This window comes from Populus nigra, chromosome 11 (assembly GCF_951802175.1).
Source record: "Populus nigra chromosome 11, ddPopNigr1.1, whole genome shotgun sequence".
Lineage (NCBI taxonomy): Eukaryota > Viridiplantae > Streptophyta > Magnoliopsida > Malpighiales > Salicaceae > Populus > Populus nigra.
This window is the reverse complement of record NC_084862.1, coordinates 13,990,108-14,011,196: the sequence shown is the minus strand read 5'-3', so window position 1 is coordinate 14,011,196 and position 21,089 is coordinate 13,990,108. Positions and strand designations below refer to the sequence as shown.

The following is a 21,089-nucleotide window of genomic DNA, read 5'->3' as shown; positions in this document are numbered from 1 at the left end:
GTCTCATGATTCGAGAATAGTGTTTAACGGATTAATCTAAGTTGACTCGGGTTCTTTTTTGTATTTGTTTTTAATTGAGATTTTTTTTAATTTTATCATTTAATACTGGATCGGTTGAGAATTGAGTTTCATAATTTATTTTGATTGTTTTATATATGGATATTTTGGTTTCATGATCAGGGTTGCAAGTTTTGATATTTTAATCTCAATTAAACCAAGTTATTTTTTTTAGTTTTTTTTATAAGAGGTTATCTTAGTCTTATGTCCTTAAACATTGGATTTGCTTTTTACTGGGTTATTATCGTCTCATGACCCTGGTTGTGAATTTGATAGGTTAATCTAGTTAACTCAGTTTTTTTTATTTGACTTTCCTCTTCTAATTTCATCATTTAATATTATGTTTGATTGAGAATTATACTTCTAATTTATTTCGGTTTGATTTTTATGAGTTTATCTCGACTTTATGACTCGAGAATAATGCTTAGCAGGTTAACCTATAATGACTTGACTTAATTTTTGTGTCATTTTTTTTTAATTAAAATTTTTACAAATTTTATCGTCCAACATTGGTCTGATAGGATTGATTGAGAGTTAAACTTTTATAATTTATTTTCATTTATTTTTTATGGGATTATATTAGTCTTATGATCAAAGTCATGAATTTGACAAGTTAATTCGAATTATGTCATTTTTTTTGTTTTTTCATATGAGGTTATCTCGGTCCCATAACCCGAGTCATGAGTTTAGAGGGTTGATTTGAGTTGTTTTTTATGTTTTTTTAATTGATTTTATTTTGTAATCTTATCTTTCAATATTGAATTGATCGATAATTAAACTTCGTAATTTATTTTAATTTTTTTTTCTATATGGTTATTTCGGTCTTATGAATCGAGTTGTGGGTTTAACAGATTAACTCGGGTTGTTTTTTTAGGTCACTTTTTAATTGATTTTTTTTAATTTTATTTTTCAACATTGAGCTGATTGGAAATTAGGCTTTATAATTTGTCTTGATTTATTTTCTATGAAATTATCATAATCTCATAACTCGAGTAATAAATTTAACATATTAACTCAGATTGATACATATCAATATAATATGTTGTTATTTTAATATTAAAAAAGTTATCATCTTAAGATTTTTTTTAATAAAACTATGTTTTTTCATATTATTCAACTTGTTTTTAGATTGTAAAGTCAACTAAATCACATTAAATCAACCTTTACATAATTTAATTTTTTTTACTAAAAATTATTAATAATATTTAAATATTTTTTTAATATTTTAAAAAATTTATCTCGAATTACAGTATAACACGATGAATAATATACTGTATACCATACCCAAACATAAATTATTTTCTTTTAAAAAGGAAAAAAAAAAGACTAACAAAAAAATAAAATAAAAAGAACTCCAACGTTCGAAACTCCACTACTTCCCTAGTTACAAGTTCCAGGCAAAAACCCCAACCACAAAACCCTCCTCCGGTACAGGATGCTGCTGCTGCAACAGACAACCCTAGTACCTAAATTCCTACTGTTTTCAAAATCTGATTTCAGTTTCAAGCCTTGTTCTTCTTCCCTTTCAACAAGATTATCTTTCATGGACAAATACACCAAGTCCTCTTCGCTAAAACAGTCTCACAAACAGTTTCAAAGTCCAGTCTTGGCTTGTCAAGCATCAACTGACACTCACGATACTTCTTTCCGGTTAGTACCCGTGTACCAATTTTGTGTCTTTTTTCTTTTTTGTCTCATTTTATCAGTACCCAGATTGATTTTTTTGCAAAAGAAAGAGAAAGAGAATTGAGTTGTGCATACAATTGTGCATGTCTTATTCAAGTTTGTGTTTTTTTTTTATTTTTTATTGCATGAGTGCCCAGATGGAAATTTTTTTGATAGAGAATAAATAATCAAAAGAAATAGCTGTTTTGTGGTGATTAGATTGTTTAATGTGGTGAATGTAGGAAAGATGACTTGCCAGTTCATGGAGTGTCCGAGGTGATTGTTGGTGTATTGGGAGGTGGGCAATTGGGTCGTATGTTATGCCAAGCAGCTTCAGAAATGGCTATTAAAGTCATGGTTTTGGACCCACTTACGAATTGTCCAGCGAGTGCGATTGCATATGATCATATGGTTGGAAGCTTTGATGATAGTGCAACAGTTCAGGAATTCGCAAAAAGGTTCAATCTTGATGGAATTTGGTTGTTATTGAAGTTTTTGAGTCTTTTGTGTTAATTATGTTGTTGTAGATGTGGAGTGTTGACTGTGGAGATCGAACATGTTGATGCTGCTACAATGGAGAAGCTTGAGCAGCAAGGAGTTGATTGCCAACCAAAAGCCTCCACTATTAGAATTATACAAGTATGTCTCTTTTGATTTCCAGAGTTGATGGGTAACGTTATTTTGTAAACCATATGTAACTTTGGCATTTAGACTTACTTCATAGGGAGTTTGGATTTAAATTCAAAGCCAAACATGATTTTGGCGCCATGATGAAATTTCTAGATGGATCCATGTTTCAATTTTTCAGGATAAGTATCTCCAGAAGGTTCATTTTTCTCGGCATGGGATTCCCCTTCCTGACTTTATGCAGGTTAGCTGCTGTTTGTAGGATTTCCCTGGAGGAAGCCACATGCAGTCTTCATTTTTCATTACTTGTTATTAGCTTAATATCTTCTAGTTAACTGATATTGAAGTATGACTAGTACAGATTGATGATCTAGAAGGTGCCAAGAGAGCAGGCGACTTATTTGGCTATCCTCTAATGCTCAAGAGCAAAAGGCTAGCTTATGATGGGCGTGGGAATGCAGTTGCTAAGAGTGAAGAGGAGCTTTCTTCTGCTGTAAATGGTGAGATGTTCAATACTGAGGCCCAATTACTAAGGAAATTTGGTATCCTATTTAGGCTTGAGAAATGCTATACTTGTATTCATATGTGCTACTGATTAACAGCAGTTTAGTATCCACCATATCTTAATTGCCATTCAAAATGTTAAGGATCCAAATGTTATGGCCAAAGAAGATCCATCATATGTTTTATACTAGACTCTTTTCATCTCGTCTTGTTCATTTTGTCTGGAATGGACACAGTTATAGTATAATTATCATTTGTCTTGTAGAAAACAACAACCAAAGATGTTATTAACCTTTAATTTGGGTTTAGGGGGTTTTGGCTGTAAAATCCATATGAAACAGGCCACTCCCAAGGCACTGGAAACATATTTGATGTCATATTAAATTCTTGGGAAGAATGTGAAAGCCCATTCATCTAGTTTGGACCAATCAAATAGAAAAATTACCAATCCTGGACAGACATTTATCTGTGTGATTGTGCCATGTTTTAGATTATGCTATATGGATGGTGTTTAGGGCTCATAGTTTTTCTTATATGTTAATCCAAAGCAACAGGAAGTTGCTTCCTTCCTATCCTTAACAACTTCAGCAATGAGCTTGCTGGGACCTTCAGCATTCTTCGCTCTAACAGGAAAGGTTGTCAATAACTTGACTTAAAAGCCTTCATATGTTTTTGAATGAAATCTCTCTTTGTAAGTCCTTGTCTTTTGACTTGAAATAAAATTGCTTCATCTTTTCATTATTTCTCCTACATTTCCTCGTCACAATTGCTCACCTCTCCTTGTGTTCATAGTCATAAGTAACCGTTAAGAATGTTTGGGTGATTTTGAACAGTGATTGGCTTCATATTATTCTATTATCAAGGGCATTTCTTGTTAGTTTTTTCCTTGAAGCTCATATAGTTCTGCCATTTCAATTCTTTCTAATGGTCCACTTTAATTTCCTCATCCTTGCTGCTTTTCATGCCTAGTTTGTAGTTCTTATTTTTGTTTTTCTGTATAGAAATAGTTCCTGCTGGATCTACTCCTTGTTGTAATATAATATTCATGATGTTTTCCAGCTCTTGGAGGATTTGATCGAGGTTTATATGTTGAGAAATGGACACCCTTTGTGAAGGAGCTAGCTGTCATTGTGGCTAGAGGAAGAGACAATTCCATTTCGTGCTACCCTGTTGTTGAAACTATTCACAAGTATGGTATAGATAAGGCATTTCCATGTTCTTTTTTGTAGCTATTTTGGTTTTCAGTGCATTTGGTTTCAACAATGTTTGAGTTTGCCAGATGAATTTGACTTGATAATGTTTATCAATTAGTATAGTTGCATCTCCTTACATCTGATTGCAGACATTGAGTCTTGCAGGGAAAACATTTGTCACGTGGTTAAGGCTCCTGCTGATATACCATGGAAGATCAGAAAACTTGCCACTGATGTTGCACATAAAGCTGTTAGCTCATTAGAAGGTGCTGGTGTGTTTGCAGTGGAGTTGTTTTTGACAAAGGATGGTCAGGTTGTTCTTGTATTATTCAGTGTATTTCATTTTATCTGCACAATACATTTCATAATTCTCAGTTTCAGGATTTGAGGAACTTGCTGTCTTTGACTAATATGTTGATGCTTTCCCTTTTAAACAGATCTTACTGAATGAAGTAGCTCCCAGACCTCATAATAGTGGTCATCACACAATTGAGTCCTGCTATACCTCACAATTCGAACAGCATTTGAGAGCTGTTCTGGGTCTTCCACTTGGTGATCCATCAATGAAGACTCCTGCTGCTATCACGTACAATCTACTGGGTGAAGACGAGGTGAATTGTTTTCTTCTCCAATTCCAATTTTTTATTTTTTTCCATTTGTTTAATATTTTGAAACCTCTGCAAGAAGTTTGATGGGGTCCTTTGGTTTCCAAGTCATGTGTTTGAACATTCTTTTATCATATGCACACATAAAACCAAGCATATGTACTCAAATAGTAAATGTTCATGTGTATGTTAATGTGTGTGGACTGCTATTGTGTTTCTGGTAATTCCAAAAGCAGTTGCACAACATAACTTACATGAAGCACATGCCAATATTTTGTGAGAACTGTGGGCCAATCTCAGGAAACAGAAAGGTTAGGACACGATTTGAATTTAACTATGGATCTTGGGTAGGGATTGTGAATATAACATGCAACCAAGTTGTGAAACTGAGGGGTGTCAAACATCTTTCATGTATTGAAAATTGAAAGAGTAGGCTCGTAGTTCCTAGCTAATAATGAGTTCTCAATAGAAGTCATTCGGAGTTGGTCTGTGACATGTGCTTCTGATTTAATCATCTTTTTTTCTAAACATTTGCTGACTTCTGGTGCTCATTGAACTCTGATTCAATTCCAAATGTTAAAGGATTCTCAATTGCATGCATGGGTAGGAGCTTTGGGGTTTGGGTGGGCATGTTGTTTTGTTAGCTGAAAAATAGGCAGCTCCTTCACAAGTCTACATCAAAATGTTGTCAATTGTTTTTGCTATTTTATGTGTTTTGTTAGAATATTTCAAATAAAAAATTAATTGACTAATGACAATGTTTACACTTTTAGGGTGAGCCTGGTTTTCACTTAGCTCACCAGTTGATTGGAAGAGCATTGAACATACAAGGGGCTTCTGTCCATTGGTATGATAAACCAGGTTAGTTTTGCATAAATTCTATACTTTCCCCGATTTCATACTCTCCCTCTCTCTTTTTCTCCACTGTAAAGTAATTGTGCAGAAATGCGAAAGCAACGGAAGATGGGCCATATCACTATTGCTGGCCCTTCAATGGGCATAGTGGAAGCACAGTTAAAATCAATGCTGAAAGAAGAAGGTTCTGAGAGTCAGACTGCTGGTAAGTTTTCGTAGGATGACTTGATCATTGTACTCGATCTTGTGCCTAGATGACATGTTCTAGTTGTATGGTTTTCCTTACCTTCTCTTACTGCAAATTTCCATGAGTTGCATTATGAAGTATGTATCTGTCTTAAAGTTAAAATGGAGATTAAATGTCCCTTCCATCATTCACAAGTTCAATTTTTGGATTTATGTTTTGCTAATTTCTTGGAGATAGGTACTGGATATAGTAGTTGATAGGTACTAGAGGTAGTAGACTTATCTTATCATTCATTTTGGAGGATCTAAACTCATGAATATAGTCCAGCTCAATTATAATGAGTTTCATACATTTTTCTTATTAAATATTATAAGACCTCACAGTTAAACTTAAGATGTATCTGTTCTTTCAGTTTAAGTTTATTTTGGTTCCTGATGTTTGTTAAAATGTAGTTACACCGCGTGTTGGGATCATTATGGGCTCTGATTCAGATCTTCCTATAATGAAGGATGCTGCAAGGATTTTGACTGTGTTTGGAGTGCCTCATGAGGTTGCTTTTTAAATTTGCAGTTTTCTTCTGGAATGCGCCAGCAATGGTTTCTTTTGTTCCATTTATACCTGACTTTCATGGCTAACAATATGTAACTTGCAGGTGAGAATAGTATCAGCCCATCGAACTCCTGAAATGATGTTTTCTTATGCGCTGTCTGCTCAGGACCAAGGCATCCAAATCATCATTGCCGGTGCTGGTGGTGCAGCTCACTTGCCAGGCTAGTTATACATGTGATGGTTTATATAGAATATTATGCCTGTCAACTCTCACTGGCCTTAATAAAGCATTGGTTTGACTTTACAGGTATGGTAGCTTCGTTGACCCCCTTGCCTGTTATCGGTGTTCCTGTGCGTGCTTCTGCTTTGGATGGAATGGATTCACTCTTATCAATTGTACAGGTACACTATTTCATCACAGATAATATAACATTTTCAGGATGTCCATTGTCAAAAATAGCAGTGACCTCCAGTTTAGCATTCCAAGTTCCATTACTAGCTTATTTCCTAAAATGGGCACATGGAAAAGTAGACATACCCTTTTCAATTCTTTACATGCTTTTTTTTTAATCGATTCTCCTTTGGAAGGAAGCTATAGTTCTTTGTGACTTCTGTGGGATTTGTAAATGCAAAGATTCTTTGGTTTGGTATTAGCACTGATGTTTCCTAGGTTCAGTTACTCTATGAGCATAATGCAGTAAAAAGAATAAGAGCAGATCTTAACACCTTGTTTATAGAAATATTAAACATAAACCCAAGTTCCCATTTAAACCAGGAAGTTATGAGGATGTTTTTGTCACCCAACACAAACTGCAGTTTGACCCTCAATGCAGGGAGTTGATGTCCAACAATAATGTCCTCAAATACATTCCGTTGCCTGTGTTTGACATTTATTTCATTCTTTTTTAATTTGCTCATTATTTTTTTTTAATTTGTCTTTCATTAAATGCTTCCTTAATCTATTATTATCCAGATGCCAAGGGGAGTCCCTGTTGCAACTGTGGCAATTAATAATGCCACAAATGCAGGTTTGCTAGCAGTAAGGATGTTGGGTGTTGGTGATACCGACCTTTTGGCAAGGTTCTATCTCTCCCTCTCCTCTGTTTATATGCTTGTGTGACAGGATAACAAATGAAGCTTTCCCTCAACTGTAATCCTATTTGTTTTGCAGAATGAGCCAGTATCAAGAAGATACAAGGGACGATGTCTTGAAGAAGGCAGAAAAACTACAAACCGATGGCTGGGAAACTTATTTGAATCCTTGAGTAGTAGAAAACTTGTCTGGTAATTCTTGTTTTCTGTCCTTTCTGTGTGATGGACCAAAATTTTGAGAGTTCTTACCTACCAATGAAATTCCTTCAAAACTCATCCCCACACCACAATTTTGCATGTGCAAGCAGATCGCCAGGTAATGTGACAGATAAAAAAACCTGCTGTCCTCATATTGAATTAAGCGATGCATTTGGCATCATAAGATAATTTTGTAGCATGTTGGAAGTCTGAAAAGCAGAGAAATTTTATAAACAAAGAGGGGAGAGAGAGGTAGGTCATTTTGGAGGGAGAGAGCCTTGTATCCATACTTGTATGATACCTGTTTTTTTCCCTGTTCAATCAGTCAATCAAAGTTAATTCTTTCTGTTTGTGGTATCAGTTCTTTTCTTTCTTTATTTTCTTTCCTTTTGTTTCTCTCCTTTCTGGGAGTGGAAACAAAACTGAGTTCCATCAGGAGACTTCTGTTCTTCTATCCAGGCCTCACAGCCTACACTGTAAATGGTGTTTAGCAAGGTGATGGCAACCATGTTATGTTAGTGCTCTCCCAAACGTGTTAGGGATGCAATGGACAACCCTAGTTCACTACTTGAGGCAGTAACAGTAACGGCCCAGTTAAGATTCTTTTACCATTGTGTTTCCAGTTTGGAACAAGGTCAAGCCTTGACTTTGTCAAAATCTATGAAATTCTTTGTTCAATTCTGAGTGGTTTTGATGGACTAATTTCCATGCCCCTTTGGAAGACCGCTGCAAGTAAATTTCTTTGAAGTCATTATATCAAAACACATGGAAGCCGCGATGGCATGAATTTTCAGTGAAAGGGAACATGCACAGGGGAAGCAGACTAGCAGGGTAGTGAATAACGTGATGATGGTAATAGACAGGTTTTCAAATAATGGAATGAACGTTATTAGCAGCAAACAGATGACCAAAGGGCACGGAAGCCGATTAAGGCATAGCTGTCAGAGTCTGACTTGGAAATTGACTGGAAAAAGGGTTTGGGCTATTAAGGTCAATTCACCACTTAAACTTGGATTGATTTTTTTTTTATTAAAACAGTATCATTGTTTATTTTTATAAAAAAAAATCTCTTTTTTTTCTAGTTATTTGGGTTATTAAAAGCATGTTGAATCAATTAGGTGTTTTATCTTGTTTGGTTCAATTAAAAATCTAACCGAAGTTAGGCTCAAGATCTCTAGTTTTTTTTATTTAATTTGTTGTATCAGATCGTGTTTAACAAGTAAACGAGTTTTCAAAATAATAATTGAATGAACATTATTAGCCAGCGAAAGAGATGACCGAAGGGCATGTTGCTAATGTTCAAGGATTCAAGCTAATGAACGTTGTGACACTCATGTTAGGGTATGAAGCCACCAAGTTTGACCGCCTCAAGGACGAAGCCACCATGCTTGCCCTAACCAGCAATTCTAGCCTGTAGAATTCCTTCGTCTCTAGTGAAATTTTTTTACACCGAGGCCGGAGGCTCAAAGCCAATTGCAATCACGTTTTCAAGCAGAATACATGGGAGGGACTTGTGCTGTGAATGGCAAGTCAACCATTAGAACACAGCAGGAAAACCTATATATTGGCCATAATTCTTTTTTTCTTTCTTTTTCAATTTCATGAAAACGACAACTAACCTCTGCGTTGTGTGGGATTTGACCCCAAGTATGAAAGAGATATAATAAACGGCTCAGTATGAAATGCATCAAATAATTTTCAATAATAGTGAATGAAAACAAGTGAATGAAAGATATTTTTTAATAATAGTAATAGTTCAGCCAAATATATTTTAATTTCATGAAAAAAAGAGAAAATACTTTCTTCAACACTATCAATTCATAATATTCATTATCACCACCACGACTATTGTCGTGATTCATCACAACTACTACAATCTTATTATTTATATAATTATTATTTTATAACCATCTCACCCTAACTATCATGACTAAAATCCCGGAATCATAACCGGAAACACATGAGCAGTATTGTAAGGATATCTCACTCACGCTAAACTTCAAAATGTATATATATCATAAAACAAAGTATATAAAGATTTTACAGTGTTTTAATATCTTTTAAAATATTATATTCTTCAAAACTAATAAAATCAAATATCAGTTCAAAATAATTTTAATGCTTATTACATTTTTAAAATATGAACTTAATTAAAACAATGTAATAATAGAGTATCTAAGACATTAGATCAAAACTAAAAAGAAAGTCGCAAAACAAGATAAACTGACCAAAACTGAAGAAGTAGAAACACTCAACAAAATCCACATGTTAACAGAGATTAAAAACCTGAAATAATATTAAAAATAAAAGGGGGAGTTCAACCAACTCAGTGAGTGAATAACATTTAACATACATCTTAAATATTAATAATTTGCAAGTCGATTTATTTTGATATAAATAAACATACTAAGCATATTATCGTAAAGTAGTGGAATACATGTCAGAGATCAGATGAAAACCGAAGGTGACCACTGTGAAAGGATTAGTCGCATAAAGTTGGTGCCTCTTTCGCCAGCAAAGTATACAAAATACTATATGCACGTAGACCAACTACTCTCTATTAGCATGGAGTTACAAACAAGTATACCGATATCAAGATATTATATATACTCGCATAATTATCAAAGCAATGTATATCATATCGAATAAAATTTAGTTCAACAGAATGCGAGTGCAAATTTAAGAATGAACGAGTAATCGAAAAATAAAGTAGCATATATAAATATTCAAGAAATTAACTAGTTGTACTCATTATATAATCAATATACATGTTTGTTTATATTACATGCATATTAAAGACCAATTCTACCCACCCGGAAAACAAAATCAAAATACAACGGATGCAGAACTGGAGACTATTGAAGATCGTTAAAATAAATGTTAACAGAACCTATAATGAATACGGAAAATACTAAAAAATAACTTAAAGTAAAGTAACATTAAAGATTAAAAACTCTAACCTTAGAAACCAAAACATAAATATAAGGTCAAATTATTTCACTCGATCAATCTCAAACATAACCCAAACTGATCGAACCTAACAGACATTATAAAACTCTATTGTCGGGTCAACTAGTCTCCCGCTATCACGGGCCAACTGGTTGGCCAATTTAGACCAATCATTTGACCGGTTGATCGGGATTTCTAAAATCCTGATCTTCCAATCTTTAAAATTGCAGATTAAACAAAAACAGAATTTGTTCCCATTGAGATTGTCACACGTGTGTGGCGTTGCGGCGATCATCCACGATCCAGGAAAAATGGAATGTGGTGTGTATTTCTAGCAAGATATGAAGAGACAAGTAATTCTTGTCTCTTATCAGTGAAAAATTTGAATGGGAGTCGCCACCTAGTATTCTGGTCACTAAGAACCCTAACTGGTATCAGAGATTGGGTACGGAGACTGGTTGCATAAAGGGAAGGTATTAGCACCCCAAATACGCCTTACCTAAGGTAGGCTGCATTGTTTTGTCTGTTAAAATCTAAAGTCGTGTTGTGATTTTTTTTATTGTTGGTCTGTCTAAGGTTCAAGACAAACCCTCCTCAATAAGGAGGTTCCTATTTTTGCATGCGGTTAAAAATATCATCCCCGGATATTAAAAGACAAACAAAATAAAATATTTATTGTTTTTGAAATTTTGGCCAATATTCTCTTAACTTTAATAAACTGGTTATTAAAGCCAAAATGCATGCTAAAATATTGTTTTTGGTGTATGAAAAATACAATATGATTTTTTAGCTTTGAGACACTTGGCCATATGCACAAAAACATTGTTTTTGTTATTTTCAATTTTTTTTGTTTTTCATAAGTTTTGACGAAAACCAGGTATTTTTAATACCGAATTTATATTTTTTGGTATAAAATACAGACTGATATTTAAGCAAAAAAAAAAAGGGCATAAATAAAAAAGTGGAGAAATTAAAAAATATTAAAAAAAAGTTTAATATTTTTTTTGAAATGGGCCAGACCCGGCCCAAAACCAAACGGGCTGGTTCCTGTACATACAAATGCAGAACGGTGGTTGAGCAAAGGAGAAAGAGACAGGGCAGCCGGAGGTTACCTGAGGGTGGCGTCGAGGCGGTGCTGCTGGCGGCGGAGGCACGGTGGCCGGTGTTTTTCTGTGTTTTTTTTCTTCTCTCTCTCTCCTCTATTTTTCGCTCTTTTCTGCTTCTTCTTCTCTTTGTTTTTTTTTTCTCTATTCTGCTCTTTCTCTTCTTTTCTCCTCTCTCCCTTTTTTTCTTTCCTTTCTTCCCCTCTCTCGCTGCCCTGCCTCCTATTTTCAGTCCCCTTCCCCTGTTTTTATAGGCAAAAACAGGGGAGGGAAACGTGGCTGGGGCGGCCACTATGTAGCCGCCCCTCCAATACGTGGAAAGCTTTTGGGCAAGTGGGTGTCCTTGGTCGGCGTCTTTTTGAGCTAAAAGGAGGAATGAAAGTCGGTGAAAATGCAGGGGAACGCAGCTCCCTTCCCTTGTTTTCTCTCTCTGTTTTTTTTTTGGAACAGTGCATGAAACGACGCTGTTTTTCCCAAAACACGCCATTTCATTTAAATGGATTTGGGCTCCAAAACGCGTCAGATTCAAAATCAGGCCTTCAATTTGCGCGCGTTTTGCATTTTGATCCTTGGTCTCGGATTGCTTCAATTAAGTCCCTAATTGGCCATAAAACTTCAATATGTATGCAATTAAGCCCCTGATTTGACCAAATTAACTTCCAAAAATTATAATTTGACCTCAAAAATTATAATTTGACCCCAGAACTTTAATTGCTTCCAATTAAAGTCTAAATTGACTCCAAAATCAATTTTTCTTGCAATCAAACTCTCCATAAATTCAATTAAACCTTCAATAAAATTTAATTGAGTACATAAACATCTAATCTTAGACTTTTCTTACTTAAATTGAATTTTCTTTGTCAACAGGGCTGTCATCAGTCAATAAAATACTGTCAAATTTTAATCTTTGTATTTTTTAACCTCCTCAACCAATTTTTACCTATTTTTTTGGGCGCGCTGACATCCTTTTTTTCACTGTTTATATTTTTTTTGATTTTTTTTGTATTTTCTTATTTTTCATGCTGGGGGCCTAAAAATGGGTTATGACAGAGATTATTATGTTTGGCATCTGCTTATGTATGGACGCTCGCAAATATAATTTTCAACACGCCATGATATTGTCCTGAAGTCAGTGCACAACATGTAGGGGAATTGCAATTTTACATACATATATAGGAGCACTATTATTTACATGAAAATAGGCAATTAACATATACTTGATTTTAAACAGTGTGTGAGAGTGAGCAATGAGCTAGGAGCAGGGCATCCAAAATGAGCATCATTTTCTGTCCTTGTGGTGACTTCATGCTCATTTGCAGTTTCAGTAATCGCAGCCATTATTGTGATGATATTTCGAGACTCCATTAGCTACATCTTCACTGAAGGTGAAGTTGATGCTAAAGCTGCATGATTACCATTTATAACCACCATTATTACCATCAATATTATTAATATCATAAAAATTACAATCATAACAATTTTTAAGGCTATCATCATAATTATCACTATAGCACATTTATCACAAACATTCCTGAATTTAAGTTGAACCTGCGATACCAATTCCCAAACTGTAGTAATTTTCTGCGGTCGACACTAAAAAATATAAACTAATTGCACCGTCCAAACATGAGTTTGGACCCAAAACAGCATTAGAGCAGCACCCAGAATGTTTCGAAAACCTAGCCCAAAAAATAGCATGCTCCCTTAGTGGGTTGAGACAAAGAATTTTGCCTCCCATCACGTCCAGGAATAGGAGGACTCCTTTTTATGTAATTTTATTTTTATTCATGATTTTTTTCAGTTAATTTTATGTTTTCTCGTGTGTGTCTATACTTTTTTCTTTTAATCATAAACATGGTTATAAAACCTCGATAGCTCAATTTAGGGCTGAACAAGTCTGGGTTAAAAGCCCCCCCCCCCCCCACCAAAGAACTCACACCAGTTACGTCAAGATGTCAAGATATCTCAAATTCATTCTTAACTTCAAGTCAAAGCCTTTAAGTCTTTGACCATGCAAAACTTTGTCCAAGCTCAAATAATTTTTATTTTGTTTTAGTTTTCTTTTCTTTTTGTTTTTATAATATTGGGGTTACGTATTCCATTATTGATTGCCAAATTAACACACGAATTACACGTAATCTATGAGTTCTTCTACGTGGTCAATTTGACTTGGTTTATTCTCACTCATTTTTTTTTTAAAGTAGAATAGGGAAATGGTATGGCTCTGATTTTTAATTTTTTTATTGTTTGACATTATTTATATAATATCATCTTTGAAAGTTTTATTTTTAAATAATATATTCTTAAATAAGCCTTAAATATTATAATTCCATACTTTCCATCATTTTTATCTTCATATTCATCATCTTAATTTTTACAAACAACCTCTAAAATTTTATTTCACGTACAACTTATTAAGAGACCCATAAAAAAAAACTTATTTAATTTGAAAATATTCTTGATTTTCAAGTTAAAAAACAATATAAATTATATATTTAAATTTTATTGGTTTTTTAATATAGTTTCATAAGTTTGTTGATTAAGTGCTTATAAGTTAAAAACTTATTATTCTATTTTATTCGATAAAAAATAAGTATAAGGTAGTGATAAATTCGAGAAAATTTCATTTTAAAAAATAATATAAATTTTATTTCATGTTCTCACCTAACCAGGATTAAGAGAGTTTTTTTTTACTCTAAGCATGATAATTCATTTCCAATGTCTCAGCTTATTGTCAACTTTAAAAAGACTTTGATCGTTTGAGGTTTTTCTTGAACCTCGTTAACACTCCAAACAAAATTAACATAATACAAAACAAGAATCCAAAATACTGTTCTCTCTATAATATAAACAAATTGGAGTCTTGCAAGCTCAAAGAAGCTTGCATCAGTCCATGCTTGATTAGGGTAGGAGTCAGATAACACGACAATCAAACTTTGAACAAAGTTTTCTGTTGATTCTTCATTTGAAATTTTTGGTATAAATCAGTTCTAGAAATAGATTGCCCAAGATGACGATACAAGCTCAACAATATATATATATATATATATATATATATATATATATATATATATATATATATATATATATATATATATCCCATAAATTAGGCATTGTTTGTTGGAGGACTCCGAGATGAGGTGGTAGTGATGATAACTGTGGTGCGAAATGATGATAATAGTAGACTAGTATTTATTGTGTTGGTGGTAGTGGTGAAACAATAATAATAAAATGGTGATGATAGTTAAATATGGTATATATCGATGATAACTATAGTTGTTAAATCTGGTTACTGACTCCGAAATTACAACTTCAAATCTAATCCGGATTGAATTTTCAAGTTAAATTAAAAAAGAGAATGACATAATAAAATCCAGCTGACAACCTAGTGATTTTCTATAGGCGCACTAAAAATTATAAACTAAGTGCACCGTTTAAACATGAGTTTGGACCCAAAACAGCATTAGACCACCACCCAGAATGTTTCCAAAACCTAGCCCAAAAAATAGCAGGCTCCCTTAGTGGGTTGAGACAGAATTTTACCTCCCAACATCACATCCAGGAATGGGAGGACTCCTTCAACTTTGATTAAAAATTAATGTATAGAAGTAAGTTCTTGTTTGCTTTTCAAGGTCTTTGTCTATAATTTAGACTCTCTCCGTTCAAACTTCAAACCGCGGCCACAAGTCTTGCCACACACCAAAATCAAGAAATCATTCCTTAAAACGTATTTCATGCGTCCTTGCATGTATATAAGTATAGATCCCATCTTCCATGTACCACAATATAGCTAACCTTCTTAGTCTCCAAGATCACCACCACCACCACCATCCATTTTGCCAGCCAGCTAGCTCTTTGCAGATACCGGATATTGTTGCCTAATTAAGATCCCAGTATTCCTCAGGTTTCTCTTTCAAATGGGTTCTCAAAGAAAAAACCAGTGCTTAACGATGATAATCTTTGTTGCCGCTGTTTTTGGACCATGCTCTCAACAAATATTGGCAGGTAGGCCATTAGAAGGAGAGCAATGGTTAAAGCAAAATCTTGGGAATATTCAATCTCTTCAAAAGGGTGGATCTCAATGCACTCATATTCCTGGCCATGGTAGTGGCCCTTGCCCCTTGGGTGAAATGAATTTTGCTGGCAATATTGTTGCTCATGCACCACCTGCTATTCCTGATGCCATCGTAAACTTTGCTGCAGCTTCAGTCACTAATAATGAGACCCAAAAACAAGATTCAAGCTCATGAATATCTTAGGGAGTTAAATTATACGAGTAGGGTTTCTCAAGGAATGCGAGGATAGTTGATATAAAAGAAGGATGGAGATGGTACTAAACTTTAATTTCATACTTGATTTTTTTTTCTTGTTTTGGTGAAACCACTGGGAAAAAATAAGTGGTTGTGAAACAAATGATATAGTTGATTTTTATTCAATTTATTTCAATGAATCAACTTGATTTTTTTCAGTTAATTTTATGTTTTCTTGGTTTTTTTTTTATAAAGATAATTATTTCATTAAACGTCAAAAGCTGGCGGGCGAGATTAGTACATGATCTGCATAATATCATATTATGGCAGATTAACACTAAGAAAACAACCCAGACTAAGGAAAGCGAAAGACAAAAATAGCCAAAGAACAACGTATATCTCTGCACAGTTAATGCAATGAAAGCAATAAAGCTGGGGAGAACTACCAGTAATAATTAGAATGACCTCCTAACTGAAGCTTTCCTCTCACAGATCAACCAGTCATATTCTCACAAGCATAACAGCATAAAACACACAAGAAGATCCACAGGACTGATGGATGATTCAAAACCAGGCAACAAATTCACTTGATCTCCGCACTGCTTGTTTAGCCATGTAATCTGCCATGTAATTACTCTCACGAAAGACATGAGTGTAGGTGATTGAGCCAAAGTATGCATTCAATCCGTTAACAGAGGAGAAAAGCTTGTGATGCATCCATGGTCTATTGTGAGGATTATGCATCCAGCTAATGACATTAAGAGAGTCAGATTCTATAATAAAATGCTTATGATGGAGGAGATAATTAGAGGCTGAGAGCTCAATAGCTTTGACAGTAGCCTTAACTCAGCTAAATTAGAATCTAAAATCCCAACTGGAACAGAGAAAACACTAAGGAGATGGCCATGATGATTTCGTAGGACACCACCTATTCGAGAGGGACCTGGCTTACCAAGAGAAGAGCCATCCACATTCCATTTGAAGCTATTAACAATAGAAGGAGATCACATATTAACAATCCTGATAGACTGAACATTGGACCATCAAATCAGGCCACATGCTGATCTGAGCAGATCTGATGGCGAATATAGGAAATCAGATTGGATAGCTTTTAGTCATAAGCATAGACGAGTGATAATAAGAAAGAAGATTGTATCATAGTTAGGTGTCTTCTGTTGGAAAATCAGATCATTTCAAAGAAGCCAAAAGGACCATGCCACTGAGAAAAACAACATCAGCCAAGTTTTCTTCTGAAATTTACCATGCACCAGATAAGTCCACTGAGACCACATATCTGAGAAGCTCTTTGGGCAGCACCAATCTAAATCCCACCACTTAATGATTTTGGACCAAATGATGCAATGCTTGTGGCAATGCAACAAGATATGATCAACCAACTCTTCCTTCGTTAGGCATACAGGGCAGTTAGACTTTGAAATACCCAAAATACCTCTTCGAACCAACATACACCGGGTGTTGATTCTATCAATGATAGCCATCCAGCAAAAGATCCCCACTTTAGAAGGGACAATACCTTTCCAAATCTAAGCAAAACAAAGCCACTATTTGTGTATGGTTTGGGACTTAACAATCCACAAAGAGATTTCACTGAGAATCTTCCTGTTTTATTATCCTTCGAGATAAATCTATCCTCTCCATCTTTGTCTAGGTGCACTGTCAAAAGGATTGCATAAAGTGATCTAGCAAACCAATGTTGCGACCCTGCAATGGTCGAAAACAACCAAATTCAGTCATACCCTTTCAACATTCCCATCTTATCAATACTGACTTTTTCGTCGTTGGATGAGTGGAAGAGATTAGGGAAGTGTTATGCTAAACAACCATTATTAATCTAAGTATCAAGCCAAAAAACAATCTTCTTACCATTTTCAATAAGAAAGTTATAAAAGGAAAACAAAAGCAATGTTATATATTAGTATATTCAGTGAAAGGGAACATGCAGGGGAAGCAGACTAGCAGGGTAGTGAATAACGTGATGATGGTAATAGACAGGTTTTCAAATAATGGAATGAACGTTATTAGCAGCAAACAGATGACCAAAGGGCACGGAAGCCGATTAAGGCATAGCTGTCAGAGTCTGACTTGGAAATTGACTGGAAAAAGGGTTTGGGCTATTAAGGTCAATTCACTACTTAAACTTGGATTGATTTTTTTTATTAAAACAGTATTATTTTTTATTTTTATAAGAAAGAATCTTTTTTTTGTTCGAGCTTTGTGAGCTTTATTAAATTAATTGGGTTATTAAAAACATGTTGAATCAATTAGGTGTTTTATCTTGTTTGGTTCAATTAAAAATCTAACCGAAGTTAGGTTCAAGATCTCTAGTTTTTTTTATTTAATTTGTTGTATCAGATCGTGTTTAACAAGTAAACGAGTTTTCAAAATAATAATTGAATGAACATTATTAGCCAGCGAAAGAGATGACCGAAGGGCATGTTGCTAATGTTCAAGGATTCAAGCTAATGAACGTTGTGACACTCATGTTAGGGTATGAAGCCACCAAGTTTGACCGCCTCAAGGACGAAGCCACCATGCTTGCCCTAACCAGCAATTCTAGCCTGTAGAATTCCTTCGTCTCTAGTGAAATTTTTTTACACCGAGGCCGGAGGCTCAAAGCCAATTGCAATCACGTTTTCAAGCAGAATACATGGGAGGGACTTGTGCTGTGAATGGCAAGTCAACCATTAGAACACAGCAGGAAAACCTATATATTGGCCATAATTCTTTTTTTCTTTCTTTTTCAATTTCATGAAAACGACAACTAACCTCTGCGTTGTGTGGGATTTGACCCCAAGTATGAAAGAGATATAATAAACGGCTCAGTATGAAATGCATCAAATAATTTTCAATAATAGTGAATGAAAACAAGTGAATGAAAGATATTTTTTAATAATAGTAATAGTTCAGCCAAATATATTTTAATTTCATGAAAAAAAGAGAAAATACTTTCTTCAACACTATCAATTCATAATATTCATTATCACCACCACGACTATTGTCGTGATTCATCACAACTACTACAATCTTATTATTTATATAATTATTATTTTATAACCATCTCACCCTAACTATCATGACTAAAATCCCGGGTTTATAACCGGAAACACATGAGTAGTATTGTAAGGACATCTTACTCACGCTAAGCTTCAAAATGTACATATCATAAAACAAAGTATATAAAAATTTTATAGTGTTTCAATATCTTTCAAAATATTATATTCTTCAAAACTAATAAAATCAAATATCAGTTCAAAATAATTCTTATCATCAGATAAATCAAAACAATAATCCATAATGCTCATTATATTTTCAAAATCTGAACTTAATTAAAACAATGTAATAATGAAGTATCTAAAACATCGGATCAAAACTAAAAAGAAAGTCTCGCAGAATAAGATATACTGATCAAAACTGAAGAAGTAGAAACACTCAACAAAATCCACCTGTTAATAGAGATTAAAAACCTGATATAATATTAAAAATGAAAGGGGGAGTTCAACCAACTCAGTGAGTGAATAACATTTAACATACATCTTAAATATTAATAATTTGCAAGTCGATTTATTTCGATATAAATAAACATACTAAGCATATTACCATAAAGTAGTGGAATACATGTCAGAGATTAGACAGAAACCGAAGGTAACCACTATGAAAGGATTAGTCACATAAGGTTGGTGCCTCTTTCGCCAGCAAGGTATACAAAATACTATATGCACGTAGACCAACAACTCTCCATTAGCATGGAGTTATAGACAAGTATACCGATATCAAGACATGATATATACTCGCATAATTATCAAAGCAATGTATATCATATCGAATAAAATTTAGTTCAACAAAATACGAGTGCAAATTCAAGAATGGACGAGTACTCGGAAAATAAAGTAGCATATATAAATATTCAAGAAATTAACTAGTTGTACTCATCATATAATCAATATACATATTTGTTTATATTACATGCATATTAAAGACTATTCCACTCACCCGAAAAACAAAATCAAAATACAACAGATGCAGAACTGGAGACTATTGAAGATCGTCAGGAGAAATGTTAACAGAACCTATAATGAATACGAAAAATAATAAAAAATAACTTAAAGTAAAGTAAATTTAAAGATTAAAAACTCAAATCTTAGAAACCAAAACATAAATATAAGGCCAAATTATTTCACTCGATCAATCTCAAACATAACCCAAACTGATCAAATCTAACAGTCCTTATAAAACTCTATTGTCGGGTCAACCAGTCGATCGCTATCACGGGCCAACTAATTGGCCAATTTAGAGCAATCATTTGACCGGTTGATCGGAATTTCTAAAATTCTAATCTTCCAATCTTCAAAATTGTAGATTAAACAAAAACAGAATTTGTTTCCATTGAGATTATTATGTTTGGCATCTGCATATGTATGGACGCTCGCAAATATAATTTTCAACACGCCATGATATTGTCCTAAAGTCAGTGCACAACATGTAGGGGAATTGCAATTTTACATGCATATATAGGAGCACTATTATTTACATGAAGATAGGCAATTAACATATACTTGATTTTAAACAGTGTGTGAGAGTGAGCAATGAGCTAGGAGCAGGACATCCAAAATGAGCATCATTTTCTGTCCTTGTGGTGACTTCATGCTTATTTGGAGTTTCAGTAATCGCAGCCATTATTGTGCTGATATTTCGAGACTCCATTAGCTATATCTTCACTGAAGATGAAGTTGTTGCTAAAGCTGCATTATTACCATTTATAACCACCATTATTACCATCAATATTATTAATATCATAAATATTACAATCATAACAATTTCTAAGGCTATCATCATAATTATCACTAGATCACATTTATCACAAACATTCCTGAATTTAAGTTGAAAATGCGATACCAATTCCCACACTGCACTAAAAAATATAAACTAAGTGCACTGTCAAAACATGAGTTTGGACCCAAAACAGCATTTGACCAACACCCAGAATGTTTCGAAACCCTAGCCCAAAAAATAGCAGGCTCCCTTCGTGGGTTGAGACAAAGAATTTTGTCTCCCATCATCACGTACAGGAATAGGAGGACTTCTTAAACTTTGATTAAAAGTTCACGTATAAAAGTAAGTTCTTGTTTGCATTTCAAGGTCTTGTCTATAATTTAGACTCTTTCCATTCAAACTTTAAACCGCGGCCATAAGTCAACACATGACATCTGGCTACACACGAAAATCAAGAAACCATG

At 34.2% G+C, this 21,089-nt stretch overlaps 1 protein-coding gene across 2 annotated transcripts; it reads left to right on the top strand.

Annotated features, from left to right (window-relative positions):
- The first annotated feature begins 1,412 nt into the window (after window positions 1-1,412).
- LOC133706344 (phosphoribosylaminoimidazole carboxylase, chloroplastic-like) lies at window positions 1,413-7,878 on the top strand. Of its 2 annotated transcripts, XM_062131859.1 has the most exons (15): window positions 1,413-1,707; window positions 1,965-2,180; window positions 2,250-2,361; window positions 2,531-2,593; window positions 2,711-2,849; window positions 3,913-4,042; window positions 4,212-4,359; window positions 4,484-4,657; window positions 5,425-5,512; window positions 5,595-5,711; window positions 6,146-6,243; window positions 6,346-6,463; window positions 6,550-6,644; window positions 7,216-7,322; window positions 7,414-7,878. In XM_062131859.1, the coding sequence occupies exons 1-15, from the start codon at window positions 1,493-1,495 to the stop codon at window positions 7,505-7,507; spliced, it is 1,914 nt and encodes a 637-aa protein (XP_061987843.1). In that variant the 5' UTR covers window positions 1,413-1,492; the 3' UTR covers window positions 7,508-7,878. The 2 variants fall into 2 exon arrangements, with proteins under 2 accessions (XP_061987843.1, XP_061987844.1); XM_062131860.1 differs by lacking the exon at window positions 1,413-1,707 and having other exon boundaries at window positions 2,039-2,180; window positions 2,506-2,593.
- Window positions 7,879-21,089: the final 13,211 nt, after the last annotated feature.

Bases quoted from the DNA above. Each gene is read 5' to 3' on its own strand.
- LOC133706344 (XM_062131859.1), top strand. From the start codon at position 1,493: ATGCTGCTGCTGCAACAGACAACCCTAGTACCTAAATTCCTACTGTTT. The intron at 4,043-4,211 runs GTATGGTATAGA...TGAGTCTTGCAG, and splicing joins GTTGTTGAAACTATTCACAA to GGAAAACATTTGTCACGTGG. The intron at 4,658-5,424 runs GTGAATTGTTTT...TTACACTTTTAG, and splicing joins ATCTACTGGGTGAAGACGAG to GGTGAGCCTGGTTTTCACTT.